Source organism: Centroberyx gerrardi, chromosome 15 (assembly GCF_048128805.1).
Source record: "Centroberyx gerrardi isolate f3 chromosome 15, fCenGer3.hap1.cur.20231027, whole genome shotgun sequence".
NCBI classification, from domain to species: Eukaryota; Metazoa; Chordata; class Actinopteri; order Beryciformes; family Berycidae; genus Centroberyx; species Centroberyx gerrardi.
In genome coordinates, this window is record NC_136011.1 from 7,319,184 (window position 1) to 7,344,370 (window position 25,187).

At 43.4% G+C, this 25,187-nt stretch overlaps 1 protein-coding gene across 2 annotated transcripts; it reads left to right on the forward strand.

Moving 5' to 3' along the window:
* Positions 1-24,959, forward strand: btaf1 (BTAF1 RNA polymerase II, B-TFIID transcription factor-associated). 2 transcript variants are annotated; one of them, XM_071897062.2, is made up of 38 exons: positions 1-429; positions 1,780-1,903; positions 2,427-2,541; positions 3,094-3,237; positions 4,292-4,491; positions 5,161-5,294; positions 5,413-5,542; positions 5,767-5,835; positions 6,226-6,315; positions 6,406-6,501; positions 7,141-7,317; positions 7,601-7,741; positions 7,901-8,025; positions 8,771-8,891; positions 9,268-9,372; positions 9,712-9,861; positions 10,395-10,537; positions 10,827-11,001; positions 11,178-11,381; positions 12,325-12,745; positions 12,950-13,134; positions 13,244-13,400; positions 14,562-14,671; positions 15,416-15,617; positions 16,089-16,237; positions 16,996-17,148; positions 17,863-17,984; positions 19,084-19,251; positions 19,496-19,573; positions 19,683-19,812; positions 20,577-20,718; positions 20,864-20,994; positions 21,276-21,398; positions 21,776-21,928; positions 22,130-22,341; positions 22,626-22,785; positions 23,197-23,367; positions 23,509-24,959. In XM_071897062.2, the coding sequence occupies exons 1-38, from the start codon at positions 416-418 to the stop codon at positions 23,656-23,658; spliced, it is 5,574 nt and encodes a 1,857-aa protein (XP_071753163.1). In that variant the 5' UTR covers positions 1-415; the 3' UTR covers positions 23,659-24,959. The 2 variants fall into 2 exon arrangements, with proteins under 2 accessions (XP_071753163.1, XP_071753165.1); XM_071897064.2 differs by lacking the exons at positions 1-429; positions 1,780-1,903; positions 4,292-4,491 and having other exon boundaries at positions 2,440-2,541.
* The last annotated feature ends 228 nt before the right edge of the window (positions 24,960-25,187 follow it).

Below are 25,187 nucleotides of genomic sequence, written 5' to 3' on the forward strand. Positions count from 1 at the left end.
ATATAAAAACAGTCTTCTGGGTTGCCTTCAACGTGCAACAAAATAACTGTTTATATCTTATTAGGTTAAAGTATTTATCCGCGAGTAGTTCTGAAGGGTAACTCGAGCTACAGATTGATATGCGTATGGTACTTGGCGACATTTTGTGGGAGAAGATACTGAAGAGACAAGAGGGACAACTTTGAAGCCATGAATTGGTGGTGAACTCTCTTCGATAGACAGAGTTGGGGTGGTGAGAAGCACACAGCCCGGGCCTCTAACAGCTAGCTAGCAGTAGCTGCTAGCTAATGACTTCATCTAGTGTTATCTGTCGCGTTGGAACTGTTAAACAGCAAGGTGGAAAAAGTCTCAAATTACTGGTTGCCTTTTGAATGTGGGACGTGAAAGGTCATACCAACACTGACAATATTTGACCATGGCTGTATCAAGGTAAGATTCACTTGCGCTCAGTTGACTTGGATTTATGTATCCGAGTTTGCTTAGCTAACCTGCTAATGCTTGCTAGCTTTTGCTTAGGCAAAGAATGGCATGGCGGTGGCCGACTAGCCAGCTAGCTAACACAATGTAAGGTCCAGTCCATACTCGTGTCACAGGTTTGCAGGCCACGCACATTTTTAATGGGATCATAGCTCAGTTTTGACTGATGTTCTGTGTAGTTCGTAGTGTCAGTGGAGCTTAATTTCACATGTATTACCTTGCCTATCTAAGTCTTTCCAGTCTGCTGCTGGTACTACGCCTGGCAGTATAACAAACGTTAACTATTTTGAGGTTGTTTCATTAAAGACTGCTTGCAAACACGGGTTACCTACCAGTGACAAGTCAATAATGTTGGTAGCCAGCTCAGCTAACGATTCACCGACCAAGCTTATTCTGTGCGAATTTAAATACACCGGTTTGTCAAACTGCAAGTGTTTGAAGTCTTTATTTGATGGCAAAGTAACGTTAGTCGTAGTCAAATGAACATTGCACCGTTTAGCATCTTGCACCGACTCTTAATTGTTTTTAGCTAACGTTACTTTGTTTTATTTGTATATAGTGTAAGTTGCTATTTTCCGGTGTTATTGTTTGTTTGTTATGACAATTCCACGTGGTCGAAATGGTCCTGTACTTTGCATAGCAAAGTAGACTCATTTGTAGTTCAGTTTATGGACCAGTTAAAGTATTAGTGGGACCTAGGGTCACGCCCCGTATAGCCTTAATCCATTCTATTTATATTAATAGACTGCTAATGACTTCAGTGAACACCAAGATGGTTAGATAGGTTGCCTTGGTACAGTGCTTAATATTTAATGTGCACAATCCCACAGTATATAGTGGCGTTTTCCATGAAAAGTAATGTCTGAAATGGTTTGCCAACATGTTGCTCTGATGGTAGGATTTGCTGTAGTGAAATCATGTATAGTTTGAGATTTTGAAAAAAGGTAAAGAACCATATGCACAGTCAAGATTAATATTATCTGGTTTCTTGATTGGGTTGATGTCATGGCCTTTTTACATGCCAATCATGTTTATTTTTAAAAGAGGTGTTCTCTCTCTCTCTCTCTCTCTCTCTCTCTCTCGTTTGACAAGGTCTCACCACAGTGTGTGAAGTACATGCCTGCACAGTTTGGAAAGTTGCTTTTATTATAGAGCCTTTCATGTTGAAAAGGAATAGAGGAACCAGCATGTTCTTTTGGGCACCACTGTCTATTGTGCGTGTCCATTTATGTTTCTGTTTACCTTTTTTTTTTTTTTTTTTTTTTTTCTTTTTTTTTTTTTCTCTCTCTCTCCTGTCTTTAGACTTGATCGTTTGTTCATCCTGCTTGACACCGGAACAACCCCAGTAACCAGGAAGGCAGCAGCCCAGCAGCTCGGAGATGTGGTCAAACTCCACCCACATGAACTCAATAACCTCCTATCGAAGGTGTGTCTGAAGGCCTCGACCAAACACTCTCCCATGACATCTCCACTCTCCATCTCCACAGATGAAACGCATTGTAGTGCCAGCTCCACTTACTTTATGCAGTGCTAACTAATGGATGGATGGGTGGAGTGTACTAGGTACACACATGTCCTGCTAATGGGCTCCAATCAAACTACATATTTTTAGATCATTGGTGAATCAAATCTCAGCTTTAACATATTTGGCTGTCTCTGCAGTCTAAAATGATAAAAAATAATAACAATGTAATGCTAACTGGCCTATGAGATGAGGCGTATGAGAGATGCTGTCATCTCCAGTGAGTTATCTGTACCCCATAAGCATGATTACCTTGTAGCTCTCACACAACTTGTTATGTCTTGACAAAGGGGAGAAGACCAGTATATGAAAGACCAGGTAATTCTTGGGGGCACTTGTTTGTCTTGCTTTTTGTATAGGCTAGACAGATTTGAATGAAGCGACACTTGCAGTAAATCATGCCTTTTTCTTTTCTGTCAATCAAAAGGTCTTGACCTACCTAAGGAGTCCCAACTGGGACACTCGTATAGCAGCAGGCCAAGCTGTAGAAGCCATTGTGAAGAATATTCCAGAGTGGGATCCGGCACCTAGGCCTAAAGAAGGTGAGCTCTCAGGCCTGTTGATCAAGTCACCTCCATTCTGTTAAATTTGCATGAAATCAAGTTTATGCATGATGCCACATTAAACACTGGTTTTGCATTTAGACGTTCTTGTGAAATAGTCACCAGCTTTGTTTAGCCCCTGTGCATCAGTGTAAAGAACAGGTTCAGTGAACACTGGCAAATGTTTACCCTGGGTGTAGTTATAATACAGTGATGTCAGTCTTGTGTACTGTTTCACCTAACAACTAGCAGATGTTACAAGGAACTTGAGTGTGTAGGAGTAGGCATCCAGAATTTGAAATGGTTTGACTTAACATTTATTCACAAGATATCTTAACAAATACCCACATTAGGTGCACAAAATATTTGAAAGATCATCTATCATTTTGCTGATTGATGGCATGCAAGTGTGCTGTTCATGCACGCGGTTAGTTGTGAACTGCTAAAAGATAACAGCTCTCGAGTGTGGCTTGCATTGTGGCTTTCAGATTCATTATGCAGTCAAGAGTGATGAGTGTGCAGTTATGTGACTCTTGTGTTTGTCTCCTGTAGAGTCTTGTGAAGACTTATCTCCGGAGGAATCCTCTTGTGATCGGTTGACTTTCTACCACTTTGACATCTCCCGCCTCCTCAAACATGGGGCCTCTCTGCTGGGATCTGCTGGGGCTGAGTTTGAGCTGCAGGATGATAAATCTGGTACACACAATTTCCTCTACATTCATTTAGCTGCAGCACCCTCCCATTCCCTGAAAATGAAAAATTATCATCTGGACTTATTGCTCAGCCCACCACCAAAAACCCCTCTTGACCTGCAGCACCCACTAGAATGGGCCTAGGAGTGAACTCAGATATCAGGAGCAAAATTACCCACACTCCCCCACATCTACAAAACATTCTACAGAAAACACTACTAGCGCATATCTACATTGGCATTTGAAGTATTTAATATGCAAGCATGTGATGGTCTCAGTTATTGGCTAATCTTTTTGGGACACTGACCACTGGACAGCTTTGTGTGTGTCTCTTTGAGCAAGTTGTCTGATTTTGAGTCGTTGCCTCCTGACATGTCGCTTGAAACTTTGAAAGCACAAAGGTAGGGTGATTTTTGGTGCTAGGCAAACTTGGAGGACATTTGTGGAAATGTTCTCTACTGTTGTCCTCTGACATAGAATATGTCCATATCAGTAGTCAAATGTAGTAATTCAGTGGGACTTTTGTACCATCGTACAATCCACTCTTTACTTTTAACCATAAGTGTCACACAACAGACTGAACCACTTGAACTTTGCACTCTCATTTCCCTCTGTGTGGCTTTGAATGGAATTTGAATATAGAAAGCTAGCTCATCCTTTTTATCTTTTGGGTGTCATTTGAATGTGACCCTCCAGTCTGTTTGTAATTCCCTGCATTCTATTGTGTCCTCCCAGCACTCACTGCCCTGTGATCTGATTTCACTTCTTGTTCAAGGTCCCTCGTGTCATTTTAGTTTACTATATTTAGCAAGTTCTAGGTGACTTTCATAGTTATTTGTGATACATTGTATTTATTTTATGGCTGCAGCATCAGTCATTCTCGCTTCCCAGTTGCATTCAGCCCCAGAGTGACACTTCCTTTTTCACATAAACATCTTCAGTGCATGGTCTACAAAACACACATAGGTCTTCCTCACACAGCCACAGTGTACTGTGCTAGTATTCCTCCATCTCTCCAAACTAAGGCTTGGCCCTGACTCCCTGTTGTTTCCTCTCAGGTGAGGTCGACCCTAAGGAGCGTCTGGCCCGCCAGAGGAAGCTCCTCCAGAGGAAGTTGGGTCTGGACATGGGTGCTGCTATCGGCATGGACACAGAGGAGCTGTTCAACGATGAGGACCTAGACTATACCTGCCAATCCAGTGGGCTCAGAGCCCACGGAGGCAAGGCCACAGCCGGATCCAGCTCCCGCAACCATGTGGTGAGTCGCAATGCTCCAGCTTCTGTGCACTGATTCACTAGACCTTTGAGCATGAACTTTGTGCCCTTTGCCTTACTGAGTTGTTTAGTGAAAGGAGAAGGGGTGAAACTCCTTTAAGCCTGTGCTGGACTGCAGTCCAGTACTTGCAGTACATGGTTTGGGCAAATTGCCTCTCTCAGTGCTTGACCAATATCTCAGAATATTGTGTGACTTTCAAAAGTTTATGACTGGCTTATCCCCAGGTGGTTTCAGCTGCAAGCTGTGGTCATGGATAAACTAGGAAGTCCAAAAATAGGTGCATCCTGAAAATAATCAAAAAGTGTGAGTCTGGACTTGGAAGCCTGAGCTGTCACTGCTCCTTTTGGCAGTTGAATGTTGCTGGGTAGGTAGATATTTTGGCCGGGTTCATGGCCTGAATTACCTGGCCAAGTGGAACTAGACTTGACCGAGCCAAGAGGAGGCAGGCTGTGACTTGTCACACTGACAGAGGCTGCTGCTGTGGAACTATGCAGTGCCTAGTCACAAACATGACTCACACCATGTTATATTGTTATTCTAGACCTTTTTGCATCACAACAGAATGGCTTGTCTGAACAGGAAATATCTGGGGTGTGTGTCCGATTAGACTTAAAAACTATTAATCAAGTGGCTGTTCTGTTTGTTTTTCAGCCCATGCAGGCTGCTGAGTTGATTGACTCAGAATTCCGGCCAGGCATGAGCAATCGTCAGAAGAATAAGGCTAAGAGGATGGCCAAGCTAGTGGCAAAGCAAAGATCGAGAGACATAGATCCCAATGAAAAAAGGTAAGGTTTCTGCTTAACTACCTCACAAGTGTGTTTTTATTAATTTATTTGGAACGTTGACTCTATTGATAGAATGATTGGCTGGGGAAATGACTGATCAATACTCTCTTCCCTTTAGCAACGACAGTTTTGAGGGTGAACCTGAGGAAAAACGAAGGAAAACCACCAATATAGTCATTGACCAACCGGCAACAGAGCATAAAGTCTTAATCGATAACGTTCCAGATAACTCCAGTCTCTTGGAGGAGGTAAGGAATCAATTAAAAGTCATTCAACAGTTTGACTGTATTAAGTCATTGATGTCAAGTGCTGAACCCTTTTTAAATTGCTATAAATAACAGAAGTACATCTGAAACAATGTAGACATGATCTTTACCATGCTTCTATGCTTGCTGTTTGAATGAATACATTTCACAATGGAAACAGTGCCAGTGTTGTATGATGTACTGATGTCTCTCTACTTTGTCTTCAGTCCCACGAGTGGCCTCTGGAGAGCTTCTGTGAGGAGCTCTGCAACGACCTCTTCAACCCTTCATGGGAGGTAAAGACAAAGCATTTGTAGATTACTTTACATTCAGTTTTAGCTGATAGTACACAGTTGAAGATGTGTACTATCTAGGTAGATCCTGGGCTGAATTAAGTCGCAGCAACACGACAGAGTAAAGTCTGCACACAAGGAACTTCTTCCGAAATTCTTACACTTTTTATAGATGGCTCATACACTTATTTCTTTTATATTTTTTCATTACACTCAACTATTTGGCAACCAATTGAGTGAAACCAAATTTATACTAGGGAAAATGGCAGCAGAGTGGCTTGTTTGTTGATTGAAAGCAAAGGATAATCACTTCAAAATGAGTTGCTAGTTATACTGTATCTCCTAGTGAATAACATGAGTTATGGCCAGATTACAGAATCTGATTGTTTACAGATTCGTCATGGTGCAGGCACAGGTCTTAGAGAAATCCTCAAGTCCCATGGTGCTGGGGGCGGGAAGCTGGTGGGATGCACTGCAGAACAGGTACATCCCATCCTTTTTGGAGTTTGCAATTTTTTTTGTCAGAATTAAACATGAGACTAACTGCGTCTGACTTTCTGGTTTGGGGCTAAGATGTCGCGGCAGCATCAGGAGTGGCTGGAGGACCTGGTCATCCGACTGCTCTGCGTCTTCGCTCTGGACCGCTTTGGAGACTTTGTATCTGATGAGGTGGGTCTCTCAGTCATCCCATTACCACATTTGATGGAAATTCAGAAAGCACAGGGTGTTTTAAATTGAAAGTGGAGAAATGTCAGTTTGAAGGCCTTTCTCTGTAAACGATTTGTACTAATAATTGTGTGTTCATCCTGGTATTTTTCTGTCTTGCTTGAAACATTCAGTGGTTCACCATCTTCTTAAGAAACCCTTTGTCCCCTGTGAACTGTAGGCCCATCTCCAAACTACCCTTTTTATCCAAAGTTTAGGAAAAATTGTCTCATCCCAGCTGATATCCTTTGAGGCAAAATAATATTCTTGATATATGTAGATTTTTAGTGGGTTAGCGGGCTAATTTGGGTTAACCCTGGCTTTTCTGTCTTATGATGGTGGCTCAGCACCATGTGAAGATCATCATAGTAACCTATGCTCCTCCTCACCAATCAGCTGTCTGGAAAAACGGGCCTTTTATACATTCTGATGACTTGGTTGGAATGAAAACCTGCATAATTTCAGCCCTCCATGGCACACGGTTGCTTATCCCTATATGTTAAGAATCGTTAATGAAGTAACTATATTTAACACTCAGTACCATTTTTTTTTTTTTTTTTTTGTCTTTGTTTTGTCTATTCCATGTCTTCCTCCCTTCGCCAGGTGGTGGCTCCTGTCAGGGAGACATGTGCCCAGACGCTGGGCGTGGCCCTTCGCCACATGACTGAAAGTGGTGTTTCCATGACAGTGGACGTCCTGCTGAAGCTGCTAACAGAGGACCAGTGGGAGGTCCGCCATGGAGGCTTGCTGGGGATCAAGTATGCCCTGGCTGTCCGACAGGTACCACCTGTTCTTTGTGTATGTCTCTGTGTGTTCTGCTTTTAATTAAGTGTAGTAGGGTTCTACAGCGCTACAATCTGCGTACCATATGGCCTTGAATATACATTTCGAGGGGGGGAGCAGCAGCACATGTGCAACTTGAGATTCACAGTAGGAATATATGGTACAGTCTGGAGCATATGCGGTCCTCATGGAGAAATGTCACTGTAGAGGGCATTCTTTCTTCTCTCTCCTCCATCCTTCTATGCTTATTGTCTTCATCTGTCTCTTCTTTCTGTCTCAGGACCTGATCTCTGTTTTGCTGCCCCGGGTGCTCCCTGCCATCACAGAGGGTCTACAGGATCTAGATGATGATGTCAGGGCCGTGGCGGCTGCAGCCCTCATCCCTGTAGTGGAAGGCTTGGTACAGCTACTGCCCAATAAGGTTAGAAAGGCACTGGTAATGTCTTTTACAATTAATGTATTCTCATTAAGTTTCATGTTTTGGGTGATGTAGACTGTCACCTATAAGCAGTTATGTTGTGCATTGTCCTTATTTTGGACTCTTACTGAGTTGTCAAGACTCTGTGTGTGTGCTTCTCAGATACCCTTCATAGTGAACACGCTATGGGACGCTCTCTTGGAGCTGGACGACCTCACAGCCTCCACCAACAGCATCATGACCCTGCTGTCCTCACTGCTCACCTACCCCCAAGTCCGACAGTGCAGGTCAGTCTCAATGAAGTCCACACAAACATGTTGCTACCTCAGTGGATGATAATTGCTTGTTTCTTTTAAGATGTCAGACTGTAGAACTAGGCAGTATGTTGCTATTTATTATAACGGATGCGTATTGATGGTAGTGCCCCAAAATCAGTATCAGGGTCCATAATAAATGGATATGCATGGGTCCTCCAAGTAACAACGCTACCAGTCTCTCTTAACATGTTACCATATAAAGGTTACCATAAAGAAATGAGACCATTGTACAGACAATTGGTCGATTCTGTCTCACGCCAATGGTATTGCTCATGTTTCTCAAAATGAAGATCACATTTCCCATAAACCCTGTTCTTTCCGGTCGCAAAGGTTCTTTCTTTTATCTTTCTAAGATAATAATGGTGGAAGTGAATTTTTTTTTTTTTTTTTTACATCAGCCTTTCAAATGTTTCACCCTCTACCGTTGCGCAAACCTCTGTAAGTTTTAGCTCTGTTTGTGTCGGAAGAACAGCGGCCCTAGTCCTGGTTTTGTGCCGTAGAGCAATCCAGCAGATTTCCTGCCAAATCGAATCCAGTGGTACACAATTTACATTGCAGTGTCGGTAAATGCTAACAGTCTTGTCAGCGATGGTCTTTTTTTGGTTACCGTAACTATACTAATGTCTCAAAAATAGAAGAAGATAACAGATTTGTATCTTGCATAGCCCTTCCTATATCTGTGTATCTATTGAGCACACTCTTTTGTCCACTCTAGCATGCAGCAGTCATTAACAGTCCTGGTCCCTCGGGTTTGGCCGTTCTTGAGACACACTATATCATCAGTAAGACGGGCAGCACTAGAAACCCTTTTCACACTGCTGTCCAAAGCCGACCAGGTAAAATTGGATAATAACAGAGGAAATTGATGTTTATGTAACGTATGGCACAATAGTCTTGGGTGATATAGCCAAAAGATCACACTTTCAGCATTACACTTTAAGTGCACATTCAAAGACATGAAGCAAGTTTCTCCACCCAGGTTGATTAGTCTTTATACTGTCCATAAGAAAATCAATAGTAATATCAAATGGATCTGTCTTGATCAGGATTAATTTCCACAATTCTTAACAAGAGCACAAAGATATGCTCATTGATAGTATTATAAATACTTTTGAGGGTGGATTTGAGTTTTCAACTCTTGGATATCTGATAAGGCACTGCTATGTGTTTTGTTCTGTTTTTATTTTTTATTTATTTAATGTTTTTTCCTAGAGCTGTGCACTGTGGCTCAACCCTATTCTGCAAGATATGCTCCGGCACATCTTTCAGTCCTGCATACTGGAGAGCAATCAGGAAATCCTTGACCTCATCCAAAAGGTTTGTTGCGTGACACGCACTCCAATGCTGTCTGAGGAGTGCAATTACTTCTTTTGCAGAAGTACAGAATATTGAAATTGTCTCTTCCCTCTAGTAGCTGATTATGAAAAGCTACCAATGGCTGGTCCTGCAGGGGTTAATCATAATATTGACTTAAGATGACATTCCAGACTTGATTATTGTAGATAATAGTAAAACGACACAGGAATCTCTACCATTTCCATTATTACTTTTTATGTACTTTGATAATTTACATTGTTCAATGCTCAATCACATACGTAACCTCTTACATGGCTTATTGGATTTTGCATAGTGTTAATGTGTATGCCCTGTGTGTAGGTGTGGATGGAGCTGCTGCGTCAGGCGCCCCAGCAGTACGTGGTAGCAGCCAGCTGTCCGTGGATGGGCGCCTGGCTCTGTCTCATGATGCAGGCCTCCCACATTCCCATAGACCTCAACATGCTGCTGGAAGTCAAGGCCCGCTGCAAGGTAATGCACTGTATCCATATAGAAGTTAGACTTGATTGGTTGTTCCACTCTCAGCTGTTATCTTTTATTTATGTGTATATGGATATGTCTGTAAATGCAAACTGATGTTTCATTTTAAAGAAGAGTATTCCAGTTACATTGCAACAGAGTGTGAAATATCAAGAGGGATTTATGAGGATAACCATGCGATGTGGCAAGGGGTAAATGAAAAGCGGGAAGTGGCAGCTAGCTTGGTAGCAATTTTAGGCACTGAGATGGCTACTATCATTTCATTTGAAATTAAACAAACATTTGAATGCTCTGCAGCACCTACTCCTTGGCCAAAGTGCCCAGTGTATGCTTTGAATACTCAATAGTGCTCTCTGAATTTATCAAACAGTTCACTTTGGACGCAGAGTGCACCCTGATACTCAGAGTGGCAATTTGAAAACACACCCTATGTCATAGGGCTCCTGTATCATATCATGTTGTGGCTAAATATTGTGTTGTTGGTTTGAGGGTAGATGCTAATGCCATTCGATTTGATGTGACAGGATAAGGCGGGCGCAAAGGCCCGTTTAGGGACCAATCAGGTGAAGGAGACAGTCCAGGAGTATCTAGCAGGAGCAGACACGGTGACAGACGACCCAATGACAAGGGACTATGTGGTGGTTCGTGCTCGCCTCATGGCCGCCAAGTAAGTTTTCATTTATTTCTATTGCCATGTAAGATTTCTGAACTCGGGGCACTAGTTGGGAACATAATCTAGGTCTGCGTGATACAAGTCTCTCTTTGTCTGCTAGTATTCTTATGACTGCTGCTGTTTGTGATTGTTTCTTCTGTAAAATCAAGCTTCATTTTCTCTCAGGAAATGAAGAAAATTGCCTTGCATGATGTTAAACTGTTTACAGGCAGTGCTAACAGTGAGCCATGTAGTAATGTTGAGTCTCCTAACAGTGTTGCCTCCTTATCTCCCTGTTATGCAGATTGCTGGGGGCTCTGTGTAGGTGTATCTGTGACCCTCAACTCAATGCGGCATCTCAGGAGATCCGACCAGCTGAGTCTTTGGGCCAGCTGCTGCTCTTCCACCTCAACTCTAAGTCTGCCCTACAGCGTATAGCCGTGGCCCTAGTGCTTTGCGAGTGGGCTACACTGCAGAAGGTGAAAATTTAACAATGCAGGGCACTATGTTTGTTTCTATTGGGGAATCGTGGTTGAATTTTGAGGATTTGGTAGCTGTTGAACGTGGGCTTCAAAATGATCATAAAAATGTCAGGGTTTGAGAGGCCAAATGCATCTCTCTTCATCCTTGCACTTTTGCGGTCTCTCCCTATCAGGAGTGCCAGGTGGTGTCAGCCATGGTGCAGCCTCGTCTTTTGGCCATTCTGTCAGAGCAGCTGTACTACGACGAGATCGCCATCCCCTTCACACGCATGCAAAACGAGTGCAAGCAGCTCATCGCCTTGCTGGCTGATGCCGACATAGACCTCGGAGACAGACTCAACTGTAGCGTTTTCACCATTGACCAAGCCAACGAACTGGTAAGACACAGACACACACACTCACACACATCTACTCCATCAGATAAAACAGAAATCTCTCCACCACTTACTGGAATCCAAAGATTAATTGCAACTTGACTGTGCAGACATGGTTCAGTGGTATTCCAGTTACTCATATTACATCTGGCGCTATTAAAATGTTTTGCTTCGGGCAGTGTTGCTATCTATAACCTCATACAGCTCATCAAGAAAGTATGAGGATGGAACAGGGTCACTATTTTGCCTTTATTTTGGATGCTCAGTATTTTGTAGTGCTTTGTGATGTAGACTTCGTAGGATATGTCTTTGTGCCTGTGTGCCACAGTCATGAGTGTGATCAAGCCATGTTTGAAGAGGTGACACCTTCATGCTGAGATGTCAGCCGGAGTTTCAGTTCCTTGCCTAACAGCTGTACTGTAGTCCTGTCTGAGACAGAGAATTAATTGGAAAAAGGCTGGTAATAATGGAAACAGGGCCTAAAATTTACATTAGTCACCAGCTAAATACTAGCAATGCACTAGTCACCACTTGCCACTGTGGCTGGTTGTCCAAAAGGTTAGTTTCATGCCTTGACACACTAATGGACTTGCTGTGTGTATAAGATTTCTTTAGAAGTTTGTTTGTATGATATTAGGAAGCACTCAGAGCTATTTTTGTGACATAATTCAGCTGAAATTAATTTAATATTGTAGATGAGTCTACAAACAATCCACATATTTGACCACCAGTTTCACAAAGAGTGTTTTTTTTTTTTGTTTTTTTTTCTTAGTTTGTTCCCTTCTGCGTCTGTTAGTTTCCTGAATTGACAGCATTGGTAATGGCATTGTACCCAGCTGATTCACTCTGCTTTTAGAGGTTAATGGATGTTGCACTCTATTACAGAGTGCGCTCCTGTTGCAATCACTGGGACATCACTCACACTCTCTCCCCATTTGTTCCCTAGGTAACCACCATCTTCACAGAGTCAACAGTGGGTCTGAATGTGAAGTCTAAACCGTGGCAGGCGCTGGACAGTAAACGACAACAGGCCCAGGCTACAGTGATGGAGACCAGCACAGAATGGCAGCAGCTCCATCTGCGTGTTCACATGTTCACAGCCTGCGCCGTGATCAACCTGCAAGTGCTTCCCGACAAACTCAATCCACTGGTCAGGCCTCTGATGGAGGCCGTCAAGCGGGAGGAAAACACCCTGGTCCAGGGTTACGCGGCTTCTTTCATAGCCAAGCTGTTGCAGCAGTGTGCCGGACGCTCACCCTGCCCCAACCCCAAGATCATCAAAAACCTCTGTGCCTCGGCCTGCGTGGACCCTACGGTCACCCCTTCCTCTGCTTGCCCTGTACCCCCGACACAGGAAATCGCTAAAGGTCAGGGTTGTTGAAGCTTGGACATATTTTTATGCATTTCATTCACCATATAACCTGTTAGTAGCCAAGATTCCATATTGGTGTTCCATTGACATTTTAGGCATTTAGTCTTTACCAGAATGACTTATATAAGCTCCAATAATAATAAGCTCAACAGCCAAGACAAATTGCCCACTGCTGACCATATTTACTTCCCCTTATTAGCCGGTGGGTCGGAGAAAGACTGTATGCAGCACATGGTCAACAAAACTCGAGGCATCATCACCCTGTACCGCCACCAGAGGGCAGCATTTGCCATCACCAGTAAGAGGGGCCCAGCCCCCAAAACCCCCAAAACCCCCACCACAGAGCTTCCCCCTGGCAGCACCATCAACACTGATAATGATGAGGTACGGACAGTTATGAGAGTAACAGAGCATTACTCATTACCAACACTTGGCTCATTCAAGGGCAACAATATGCATTAACCTTTTTTTCCTTTGCTTGGTTCTTTTTCAGAGCAAGAAGCCATGTCTTGTTCAGAGACGAGGGGCAGAGTTCTCACTGACGACCATCGCCAGGCACTTTGGTTCAGAGCTCACCAGGACTCTGCTCTATCTGTGGGAGAACATGGTGGGGCCGCTGAGGACAGTGGTGGATGAAAACCAAGGCATTGGTACATTGATTGAATTGTTACTCCTGTTGTTGACTAATGTTCAGTCTTGGACAGCACACGTCGATAATGTCAAATTCATACGCTTGTCAATAATTTATTAGACCCATCATAGCACCACAACCACCACTTAAATCATCCTTAGAGGCGTGTTATGGTATATGTAATGTCAGGTGCTGTGTCCGCTCAAGTAAATGTTTGACTAGCATTGCTGTTTTCAGTGTTTCCTGGCATTAGGTAGTTATTCGCACATCCACTAGACTTGCAGGTGCATGAGGAAAAATATCAAACTTGGTAAAAGAGAACTCTGCACACTGTTCTTGCAACACCACATGAGTTATTTTAATGAACACAGTACTAAGGGACTGTTCGTTATTTATGGGGCGGGGGGGGTGGCTGGGGTGTGACTTTTTTGTGTGACGTTTTTTTTTTTTTAATCTTGACCCTCCCCGGAGCTACAAATATTTTTCCTTGAGCCTCCCTGAGTGACTGGGGGAAAATGCATGACCCTCCCTCCACCATAAATAACCATATTTTATTATATTCACACCAAAGGTAGGTAGTATTGGAGAAAATAAAATGCAAAGGCTGACCTTTTCCAACCATAGATGTTGATTGTCAAATTATGAATTGATAAAATAAGTAGGTAGGGGTGGGAGATACCAAGTTTAGTGAGTCCCGTCACCATACAGCGGTAAAACACGTATTTTGAAAAGAAAAAACGTATTTAAAATAAATACAAAATACAACCATTTAAAGTTGTATGTCCCTCCCTTAAAGCTAAAATAAAAAATATAAGTCCCTCCCCAGTGCTTAAAAAATTATTTGACGTGCCTCCCCCGTTTAGCACCACCCCCTCCCCTCTCATAAATAACGAACAGTCCCTAACGTTACAGACCCATCTGGTCTTTCATTAAAGTATTCTTACTGGCATTAAAAATGTCTTAAATTGACAAAACTTGCAGATATCCAGCAGTAGTCTTGGGATCATAGCCCCCAAAACACCTACTTGTGTTCATATCCTGGCTGCAAGGACTGTGAAGTACCTATAATGAATCTTGGAAATGTCCCATTAATGTTTTCGCTGTGTATGTAGTCTGTATTCTGTGTGACTGTGTCCCATTGAACCGTTTTATGTCTCCTGTTTGTTCTTTTTGTTGTTAGATGTGCAGGTCCAACTGGAGAGGGGAGACACAGCAGCCCAGGAACTGGTTAACTCTCTACAAGTGCTGGAGGTCACGGCAGGGGCCATGGCTACCGAACTCAAACCTTTGGTAAGATTACTGAACCACCAAGACCCCTCTCCAATCATATTACACCTTTAAGCGAGCCACTATTTATAGTGATGCACTTCTATGTGTTGGATTTGGTGTATGTCGTCCTTTTTGGGTAGCAAAGTTGCCCAGCAGCGCGACCAATCGGCGTCCATATTACCACTGCACGTCTCTCTCCAGTTCGAGTGGCAGAAAAACCAAGAGAGAAATGACTGGTCTTTAGCGGTCCCAGTTTGAACAGTTTATCTAAATGGTCGTTAAGACAAGGAAATAGTTTGCAGCTGAGTCTAAGTGGAGAAGTTGGTTGTTTCACCTCAGTCGGAGCAGGTGAAGCAACAATGCGACTATAAATTAAAGGGCAAGTAATATTTAATACCTGAAAGCTGACATGTATGCTATTCATAAGTAGGAAGCTGGTATCTACCACCCTTTCCCATAAAACATGAATGCAGCATAAGCCCCTGTTAAAGTAGTAATGCATGATTTTCTCCACCAGTCACAAGCCTCTTCAAAATGAGGTCCAAGTGTTTACCAAGGGAATTGGAGGGGGGAGCATTCCTGTGTCTGTTTCAACTGGAAGGAATCTGTGATTACTCCCATTTGTGCCTGCAAACCAGTGATTAACTTGCAAAGCATGTTTGATAACCCTTTAATTGTTGCTGAGAGCACCGGGACTTGGACTGTTCCATGTCTTGAATGACCCTTTATTGAACATGTCTCCCTTCTCTCTTTTGTGCACTCTAGCTGCTGGAGCACCTACCCCATCTGTTCACCTGCCTGCAGCACCCGTACACAGCGGTGCGTCACATGGCGGCACGCTGCGTGGGCGTGCTCAGTAAGATAGCCACGCTGGAGACCATGAACCAGTTCCTTGAGCGTGTGCTGCCCTGGTTAGCAGCTATCGAAGACTGCACCAAGCAGGAGGGCTCCATCGAGGCCATGGCCTGTATCCTTCACATACACTCGCACACTGTCAGACATCCTCAGCTATGTGTAGGATGAAGACATACTGTTTCAGCTGCTCATCATGAGTCATTACCTAAAAGCTGGCACAGTATAAATGCATTTGACATCAGATTTGCATTAGTGCTATAGATGCTTTTGGCCCCCAGGTCAGATTGTGTAATACACTTGCTGCAGTTCTTGTAGCTACTATGCTAATACAATTCTTTTAAATATTAATGTACCAACAAAAAATCAGCACTCGTACAGTACTTATGTGACGCTCAGCAACTATGTTGTTTAGCTACTATTCAAGACTATGTTACTTGGTGAAAGAATGGCATTCAGCTATTACTGATTAGAAGATTTTTTGTATGGAACATTTGCATTCTTCTTAATTACATTGTTGTTATCAATGCATGGTTGGTTGTGCGTTGGTTGTGGCTGGTACTATCCTTGACGCACAGCTCACCAGGTGTCATGGAGCAGCTGGATGTGGACATTGTCCCCTACATTGTGCTGCTGGTGGTGCCAGTGCTGGGCCGCATGAGTGACCCCAGTGACAGCATTCGTTTCATGGCCACACAGTGCTTTGCTACTCTCATCCGCCTGCTGCCCCTAGAGGTAGGACCACACAATACTCCACAGAGCACCACAACCATAGAGCGAGTAATGGAAATGATGGGTGGGAACTATACAGTGTTTATATATATATATATATATATATATATATATATATATATATATATATATATATATATATATATATATATATATATATATGTATAATATATATTTAAAAAAAAAAAAAAGGGTTAGCACAAATAGCAACTGATGAGCTAATTTTGATAATTACAGTGACGATTACTGTGATGTTGTGGCCAAACATAACTGTACGGAGATAATTTGATACCAGCCTACGCCCATTGGAAAATGATGAAGTGTTGAAGTCATTTGTACATGCTCATTATTTTCAGTTGTAGAGATCTGTGGCTTTTCTCGCTTCATGTGTCCGACCTTATTACCCAATCCTGTGCACATGATTTCCAGTCTTTGCTTTTTACTGTTGACTGCAGTGGCTGCCAATATCCTTTTGTCCATCGTCCACCAAAGGGCATTAAATTCTTACGTCTCCAATGATGGAGAAATATTTCATTTTTGTGGTCATTGATTGATGTCAATTCTGATGTCTCAGTCAGCAGTCACTGTTCAATTGTTCACCTCCATCCTGAAGATTAAGAGAAAATAATGAATCCCAGCAACCTCACATGGCAATGTCACTGACATCATAATGGTTTCATCCATTGTTTCAAATCAGAGCTTTTGGCTTTGCTCCTGAAGATGACCTTCAGAGATCAATTTTTATTTCTCTTCTCTACCAGGCAGGTATACCAGACCCTCCAGCCATGTCTGCTGAACTGATTCGCCAGAAGGCCCGAGAACGCCACTTCCTGGAGCAACTGCTAGACGGCAGGAAGTTGGAGAACTACAAGATCCCTGTGCCCATTAAGGCCGAGCTCAGAAAGTACCAACAGGTAGGGCTGTGTGTGTGTGTGTGTGTGTGTGTGTGTGTGTGTGTGTATATGTTCAGGGTCCACTGCCTCTCTGTGATACTTCCTCCAGGAGCAGATGAAAGATTCCGCCCCTGTGTTCTAACAGGTTAAACAACTCTGGGAACAATTCAGCACTTTGTGCCTTAGCCGCCTCTTCATCTTGAGTCTCATCGTTTTTCTGGCAGCTTCAGAAAAGGGTTTTTGCTTTTAAATGCTGCAGGGAAGCAGAGTAGAAAGAGCGTGGGGATGCTGACAACAAATGGCTTTCTTGACAGAGCAAATTTAAAGCGGTGGAATGGATGTGGGGTCTGTGTGCTGGTTGCTCCTAGAAATGGTGGCTGCTGGCAGCTACGCTGAGCCAGCCATCTATCTCTCTAATGGAGCTGTGCAGCTATCCGGTTAAAATGATGCTACTGTTGTTGCTACTTTTGGTCAACACACTGCTGCCAGGTCCTCAGCCTCTACCCAGCCTCAGGGTTACCTTGACTGATGGGGTGTTTAATGGATACTTTTACCATATCATTTCTGAAGCAGATTCATCATTTACTATGTACTTGTCAAATTGCTCCTGATTAAACCTGATCAGTGTTCCTCAACTGCTAGAACTCTTTCTCCTCTTAATTATGGGGCATAAAGACAGAAATAATTTGCTGCATTGATATTTTCAGTGTCATTAATCTCTCTCTCCTTTTCCAGGATGGAGTAAATTGGCTGTCCTTCCTGAACAAGTACAAGCTACACGGGATCCTGTGTGACGACATGGGCCTGGGCAAGACCCTGCAGTCCATCTGCATTCTGGCTGGGGACCACTACCTCAGGTACCAGGCCGCAGCAGCACTCATTATCGTTATCGTCGTGTTTGACTTTCAACTCTACAACGTCAGCGTACTGACTCACCTCCTCTGTCATTTGATGAGTTATTATATTACACCATTCAGAAGTATCATAACTCATTTGGCTGGTGCCTCCAGTGCACCGTTACATCTGTGTGACTTGAAAACGACATCTATAGTGAACAATTAAGAAAAGATAAAAGATGTGTAGAAATGTATTAATCCATTGAAGCAGTTATTTGTGTATGCACTCCTTTTGCTGCAACAGTGGGAGGGAGATGAAGGAATTAACCCTGACCAGGAACAGGGTTGGCCGCAGCTATGCAGGTTTATATAATAGTGTGGAACTTAGTCCAAAACTGCTGCAGTGTGACAAGGGGCTAAATTAGCCCTGAGACAAGTCTAAATCTAAGGTTCAGTGTAATCCTGGTACAAGAATAATGGTTTGAAAAGCACTAGCAATTTAGACTCAGTTCTACCCACATACACATTCTAAGAGACACAAGCATGGGCCTGGCCTTCATCAGGGAACATTCATCAAGGTTCCCTGATGAAGGCCAGGAGGCTGCAACATGTTGGTTCAATGTTTTTAATATTCCTAGCCATGAAACCAGTAAATGCTTTTTAACTTTTGGAAAGAGACAGAGCACCTTGGACTATATTTTTTTTGGATTCCCTTTGATTACCTTTTTTATGCATACTCTGTGGATTTTTCCCAGTTTTTGTTGTCTTAAAAAAAAAAAAAAAAAAAAGTTTCTTTTCAAGCAAACGGATGCAACGTCTCACTGCTCTTGAGCAAAGAGGAAAAAGTAGGGCAGGGCTACGTTTAAAAAAATATGAATTTGATTACAAATGTTAAGCCAATTACTTTAAAGGTTATCTTGTATAACACGGTGCTCCTTCATTTCTGATGGAAAAAGGGGGCCGCCACACACTGTGCTGCGACAGCGAGTAGATGATCAAGCAGGGTTGAACAGTTGATAAGCAGTGGTTTGAGTGTTCGATCTGATGTCTTTTGTTTTCTTTTAAGCGAACTATAAATTCGCCTGACTTAACTTTGTCAATGTTTGCGTTGTCTTTGCAGGGCACAGGAGTATGCCAAGACCAAGGCAGCAGACAGCAGCCCCCTGCCCTCCCTGGTAGTGTGTCCTCCCACCCTGACAGGCCATTGGGTGGACGAGGTGAGCAAGTTCTGCACCAGAGAGTACCTCAACCCGCTGCACTACACCGGGCCGCCTACAGAACGAGTTCGGTAAGACTTGGTCAGGGTTTCTAATGGAAAGCCTGTTAATGTATGGAAAATGAATGATCGTTTCCTCATCTTAGAAGTTTTAGACTGGCAAGTATGGAAAAGTACAGGGGGGTGGAGTTGTCAAGAGTTTTTAAATGGAAAATATGTAGACTTCTTCAATTGCTATTACGCAAACACACTTTCTTTTATTCACATCATCATCCTGACAGCATTCATGGAGCTAAATGATCATGTACTTTTCCAGGTTGCAACACCAAGTGAAAAAGCACAATCTTATAGTAGCCTCTTACGATGTTGTGCGAAACGACATCGACTTTTTTCGGTGAGTATGTGTACATTCATAATCTCTACCGTTTTTTTTTGTTTTGTGTTTGAGGGATATGTGCCCTGGTGTTGCAAGTTATATGGATTTTCCTTTTCTCATTTTTCAGAAATATAAAATTCAATTACTGTATCCTTGATGAGGGCCACGTTATTAAGAACGGGAAGACCAAACTCTCCAAAGCCATCAAGCAGTTGGCTGCCAATTTCCGAATCATCTTGTCTGGAACGCCCATTCAGGTAAGCCGCCATGTTGGATCACAAAACAACCGTTCAAGCAATTCAACTGTTCAACATTCCTCATTCATGTTTACTAATTAACAGCATGAATAATCTAATAAATGTATGATATGATGTGCCAAATCTGCAGCAGGGCCTATAGGGAATTGCTGCCTGTGCCGGTATTTTGTATTTGTTCATCGTAGCATTTGGATATGAATCAATTTCACACCTTCATCCTTCCAAACCTGCAGTTCTCTACCAGGTTCATATGCTTTGTTCACATGCAGACTGCAATTGGATTTTCTCCCAGAATAGAAAGGTAGTAGTAATATTACATTGGATCAGCTGTTTATGAGAAAATCACACTCCCTCTTTCAGTTTCAGTCAGCCTTTGGCAAGTTAGGTTACCTTGTCAAACTGAGGTGTTTGTGAGGTGACTTCCTTTGGCATGAGAGATACTTAATTGTATTAACAGATCATTAGGCTGCATATAAACATGGTTACTGTATTGGGCTCCAATCTCTTTCATTGATTGCTTCATCTGCTGTGTGGGTACATTTGTTACATTGGCTTAATGCTGTTGTGAAACAATATAAAGAAGAATTATAATTGTACGCCCCTGCAACATCAATGGTGATCTTATGGTCATAATAATTTGGTTGATACTTACTCTTGGTATTGATTTGGTGTGCCAGCACTTCTCCATGTTCAGTTTGCTGTGCTGTAGGTAATACTTATTTTTCTCCCCCTCCTTCTTGTGCCCCCCCTCCTCCCACCCTCAGAACAACGTCCTGGAGCTGTGGTCTCTGTTTGACTTCCTCATGCCAGGCTTCCTTGGTACAGAGCGCCAGTTCGCTGCTCGTTACGGCAAGCCCATCCTGGCCAGCCGCGATGCCAAGAGTTCCTCACGGGAACAGGAGGCTGGTATGGCGGCTCTCACAGTCAACCCTTAATGAACACTTCAATTAGTCTGGCTGGGGATGGAATTTTCAGGATTAAGACTACCTTTCCTACTCTAGTGTTCCTAATCTGTTAAGATCTGGATATTAACCATGTCCCCTCCCTCTAGGTGTCTTGGCCATGGAGGCCCTACATCGGCAGGTGTTACCCTTCCTCCTGAGGAGGATGAAGGAGGACGTCCTCCAAGACCTCCCTCCTAAAATCATTCAGGACTACTACTGCAACCTCAGTCCTCTACAGGTACTGGATGTCACTACAAACCATCTAATAGATAATAGTAGTGACCACAGACATACAAAGTTGTTCTACTTTAGCCTTTTCTGTCTACTTCTATCCATTAGAAGTAGCTCTGGATAAGAGGGTCAGCTAAAGGCCTAAAGTATAAATGCAATACACTGTAAATGGGATTTATCACAAAGCTTATGTAAGCGATTTGGTGGCCATTTTCCACAGGTGCTAGAACTGTGAAAAAGTAGTTGGCACTTCAGTGTAACAATCTGTTATCCTCTCTCTACCTGCAGGTTCAGCTGTATGAGGACTTTGCCAAGTCTCGAGCCAAGGTCAGCGTGGAGGACACCATCTCTACAGCCTCCACACAGGAGGAGGAGAAACCCAAACTGAAGGCCACAGGCCACGTCTTCCAGGTACACCAAGGGTTCATGTATCATTTGAAGAGCTTTATTACAAAATGAGAGATCCACCATTTTATAGATATGATGCCTACAAGTAAAAGGTGATTGCTTACTCACTCTGGAACATTGCTGAAGTGTTGTTACAAATTGGTAACATTTTAGAGAATGCATTTGAATTTCAATTAAAATGGGGAGCAGCTGACATCAGATACGTTTTGTTTTCCTAAATGGATATAAAGTGCTTTGGAATGAAACCATCAATTGTTAACCCTTATGAAAAAGACATTTATATTACACATTTATATGACACATTTATATCTGTATATCTTTTACAAAGGCTTATTTGTATGAATATGTGGTGATGTATGATTGCATATATATTCCTCCAGGCTCTGCAGTACCTGAGGAAGCTGTGTAACCACCCGGGCCTGGTCTTGACCGCACAGCACCCAGAATACAAACGCATCACCGAGCAGCTGGCAGCACAAAACACCAGCCTGCGGGACATCCAGCATGCACCCAAACTCTCTGCACTCAAACAGGTAAAACTGCCACAAAGTCTATCTATTAACTGTGGTGATACCAGTGCTAACTGCATCACTGTCATACCCAAAGAACCCATAATCACAGTAAAATTCAGGAACTCTCCATTCCACCCCCTCTTCCCCCACCCTCTACAGAACTAAATTCGTCAATCTTTACACAGTCTAAAATTGTCGTGACATGTGGTTTGTGTTCTGCAGTTGCTGTTGGACTGTGGCCTGGGTGGCGGTGGTGCGTCGGAAGGCGGCACCGAGGCAGTGGTGGCCCAGCACCGTGTGCTGATCTTCTGCCAGCTGAAGAGCATGCTGGACATCGTGGAGCATGACCTGCTGAAGCCCAAACTGCCCACTGTCACCTACCTGAGACTGGATGGTAGCGTGCAGGCTGGCCTGCGCCACTCCATAGTTTCCAGGTCAGTGGGTTGAGTTTTAATTAGGTTGACTTCATCTCCAAAGGAAGGAATTAATACAGGATTCAGCCCTCTTTATAGTGCTGTCTGTTACTGTGAATTGCCAAACGTTTTGGGTTCTTTTTGACCGTATAAAGCTGCCACTGGAGTCTAATTATAATCAAGACAACTTGCATGTTGGAACGCCTTCACAAACACGTCCTCCATTTTTGCCATATATGCAACCCCGACTTACTGCCTCCTCTTTTATCTCAAGTTGTCTCACCTTTCTTCTCTCTGTGCCTCAGGTTTAACAACGACCCATCCATTGATGTGCTACTCCTCACCACCCATGTTGGCGGTCTGGGTCTCAACCTGACAGGCGCAGACACCGTGGTGTTTGTGGAGCATGATTGGAATCCAATGAGGGACTTGCAGGCCATGGATCGTGCCCACAGGATAGGACAGGTATCTTAAGTTGATACAAACGGCTTATGTCAGAATTCAGGACACATTTTGCAACGTATTTGCTATGTCATGACCAACACTGTTGAATATAGGCAGTCTGGATCATGCCCCAGGCTGAGTATCCCCATAGCATTTGGATCCTCTTTTGCATTGTTAGATTACAATTGAATATAGATGATATTGAATCCAAGATGCTTTTGGAGCTCCCAGAATAGGATGTGACAATACACCAGTGTTTCCCTGATACATTATTTAACACGGCCTGTGAAACAGCGTTCGGATCGTTTTACACCAACAGTCTCCTTTTTGAAACCAGTGAAAGTGAAATTAAATTGGCAGGGTGGCCCACCTTAACTATTCAATACATCTAAAACATTCTGTTACATTACATTCTCCGCTCGCGTTCTGCAGAAACGGGTGGTGAACGTGTACAGGCTGATCACGCGAGGCACGCTGGAGGAGAAGATCATGGGCCTGCAGAAATTCAAGATGAGCATCGCCAACACGATCATCAGCCAAGAGAACGCCAGCCTGCAGAGCATGGGCACCGACCAGCTCCTCAACCTCTTCACTCTGGATAAGGTTAGAGGTTTCACACTAACTACATTCTACATTTCACTTTGATTATGGATTTTTCTAGGAACCCCATTTTAAAGTCTATATACCTGTGCAACATACAGCATGTTCGGCTGACCATTTCTCTGTTACAAATGTCCATTTCAGGATGAAAAGTGTGACAAGGGCGAGGCGTCGTCGTCGGCCTCAGGGAAGGCGTCTATGAAGTCCGTGTTGGACGGCCTGGGAGAGTTATGGGACCAGCAGCAGTACGACACGGAGTACAACCTGGACAGCTTTATGCACTCGCTGCAGTAGCACCGTGTGATGCTGCAGTCACACCCCCACGCAACCTCCTCCCATCATCCCGCCTGCTAGCCCAGCGGGACCTGGTCAGAGCCCAAGGTGACCCCCCCCCCCCCCCCCCATTAATCAAACTGTGGCGATTATCTGTCCCTGGCCCAAGCCCCCATATACACACACACACACACCTTGGATAATAACCGTTAAGATAACTATAAAAAGTTTGTCGCCATCAATCAATAGTTAGTGTTCCCAAAGCAATAACTATAAACACAGACAAAACAAAAACTACACCTATATTTTTATTGCTCTCAAAGCGATATCTATGCTGCAGCAATGATGAAGCATTTTCAGCCAATGAAAATTCAGTTCTGTTCTTTGCAACAACATTTCGAACGTTGTCAGATATCCCACATTTTCTTGTTGAACCAATTTTTCTGCAAGTGACATTTGCAAAGTTGCTAATAGAATATAATGGAATGACGTCTCCATTTTTGGTTTACATCTCATAAAGTGATGCATCTATTTTGGTTACATTAATAGACTGACGTTACTATAGTCTCTCCAGCATACACATTGTATCTTATAGTTATCCTTTCTAGTTATAGTTCCAGGTGCTAGCTTTACAACCCACCGCCCCCCTCCCATGCCGTATTACAACAGTGTACAGTGTTAACCGCTTCAGACGTGATTACCGCCCCGCCCATCCCTCACACCTACCCCCCCCCCCCTACACACACAGTCTTAAAAGCACTCCTATACCCAACCACACCTGTCAACACTTCTGTGACTTGTGGATACAAAACATGTTTTTGTATGACAAAGGGAAAGAGGGGAGGGGTGATGAGCTTCCTAGAGAAAACCACACGTCACCACAGCGCTCTAGCTTTTTATAGCAGGCTACGTGACTGTGCTATGCTGTGGCTGGGGTGAGCTTGTTTGGGAGTCGTACGTACTAGACTCGCTATTGACTCGACGACTCCCGTCCTGCAGATGGCGCTAGTCTGCACACACCCCTGCAGAGCACATTCACATGACTTTTGGCCATGGAAAGAGGTTTGGTTTTTTTCACAGGAGGAGAAATGGGAGAATCTGTGTTGTGTACAGCTCCTCCGAACATGGTGGAAAAATGACTGAAAAGCACTGCACTGAAGCAGCATTACAGGGACTGAATCTTGGGGCCAAGCTGAAACTGGTACCTGAGACTTGTCATAAAAGTATTTTAAAAAATAATACAGACTTGTAAATATTTCTGTAATTGCTGCTTTTTGTTTAAGATGGTGGAATTGTAATAAATTCTACAGACCTTTGAAGTACGCATTGTTTTTTCTTTTGTGTCTATATACTGTACGTTTGTGTGCTTGAAGGTGTTTTACAGTGTCCTGGCAGAGTGTGGCTACAGCCAGTAGAGGGTGTGGTTGCACATTGAGATACGAGACTTGAATGAACCTAAAATAGTAGACACTTATCAGTCTGATTTGGCAGAAATAGACCATATTCCCAAGCACCACTCACCACTTTTTATAGTCACAGAGAAAGCAAAG

Excerpts from the sequence above, each read along its gene's own strand:
- btaf1 (XM_071897062.2), top strand. Across the intron at positions 9,373-9,711 it reads TCCTTGACCTCATCCAAAAG|GTGTGGATGGAGCTGCTGCG; the intron begins GTTTGTTGCGTG and ends CCCTGTGTGTAG. Across the intron at positions 13,135-13,243 it reads TCAACACTGATAATGATGAG|AGCAAGAAGCCATGTCTTGT; the intron begins GTACGGACAGTT and ends GTTCTTTTTCAG.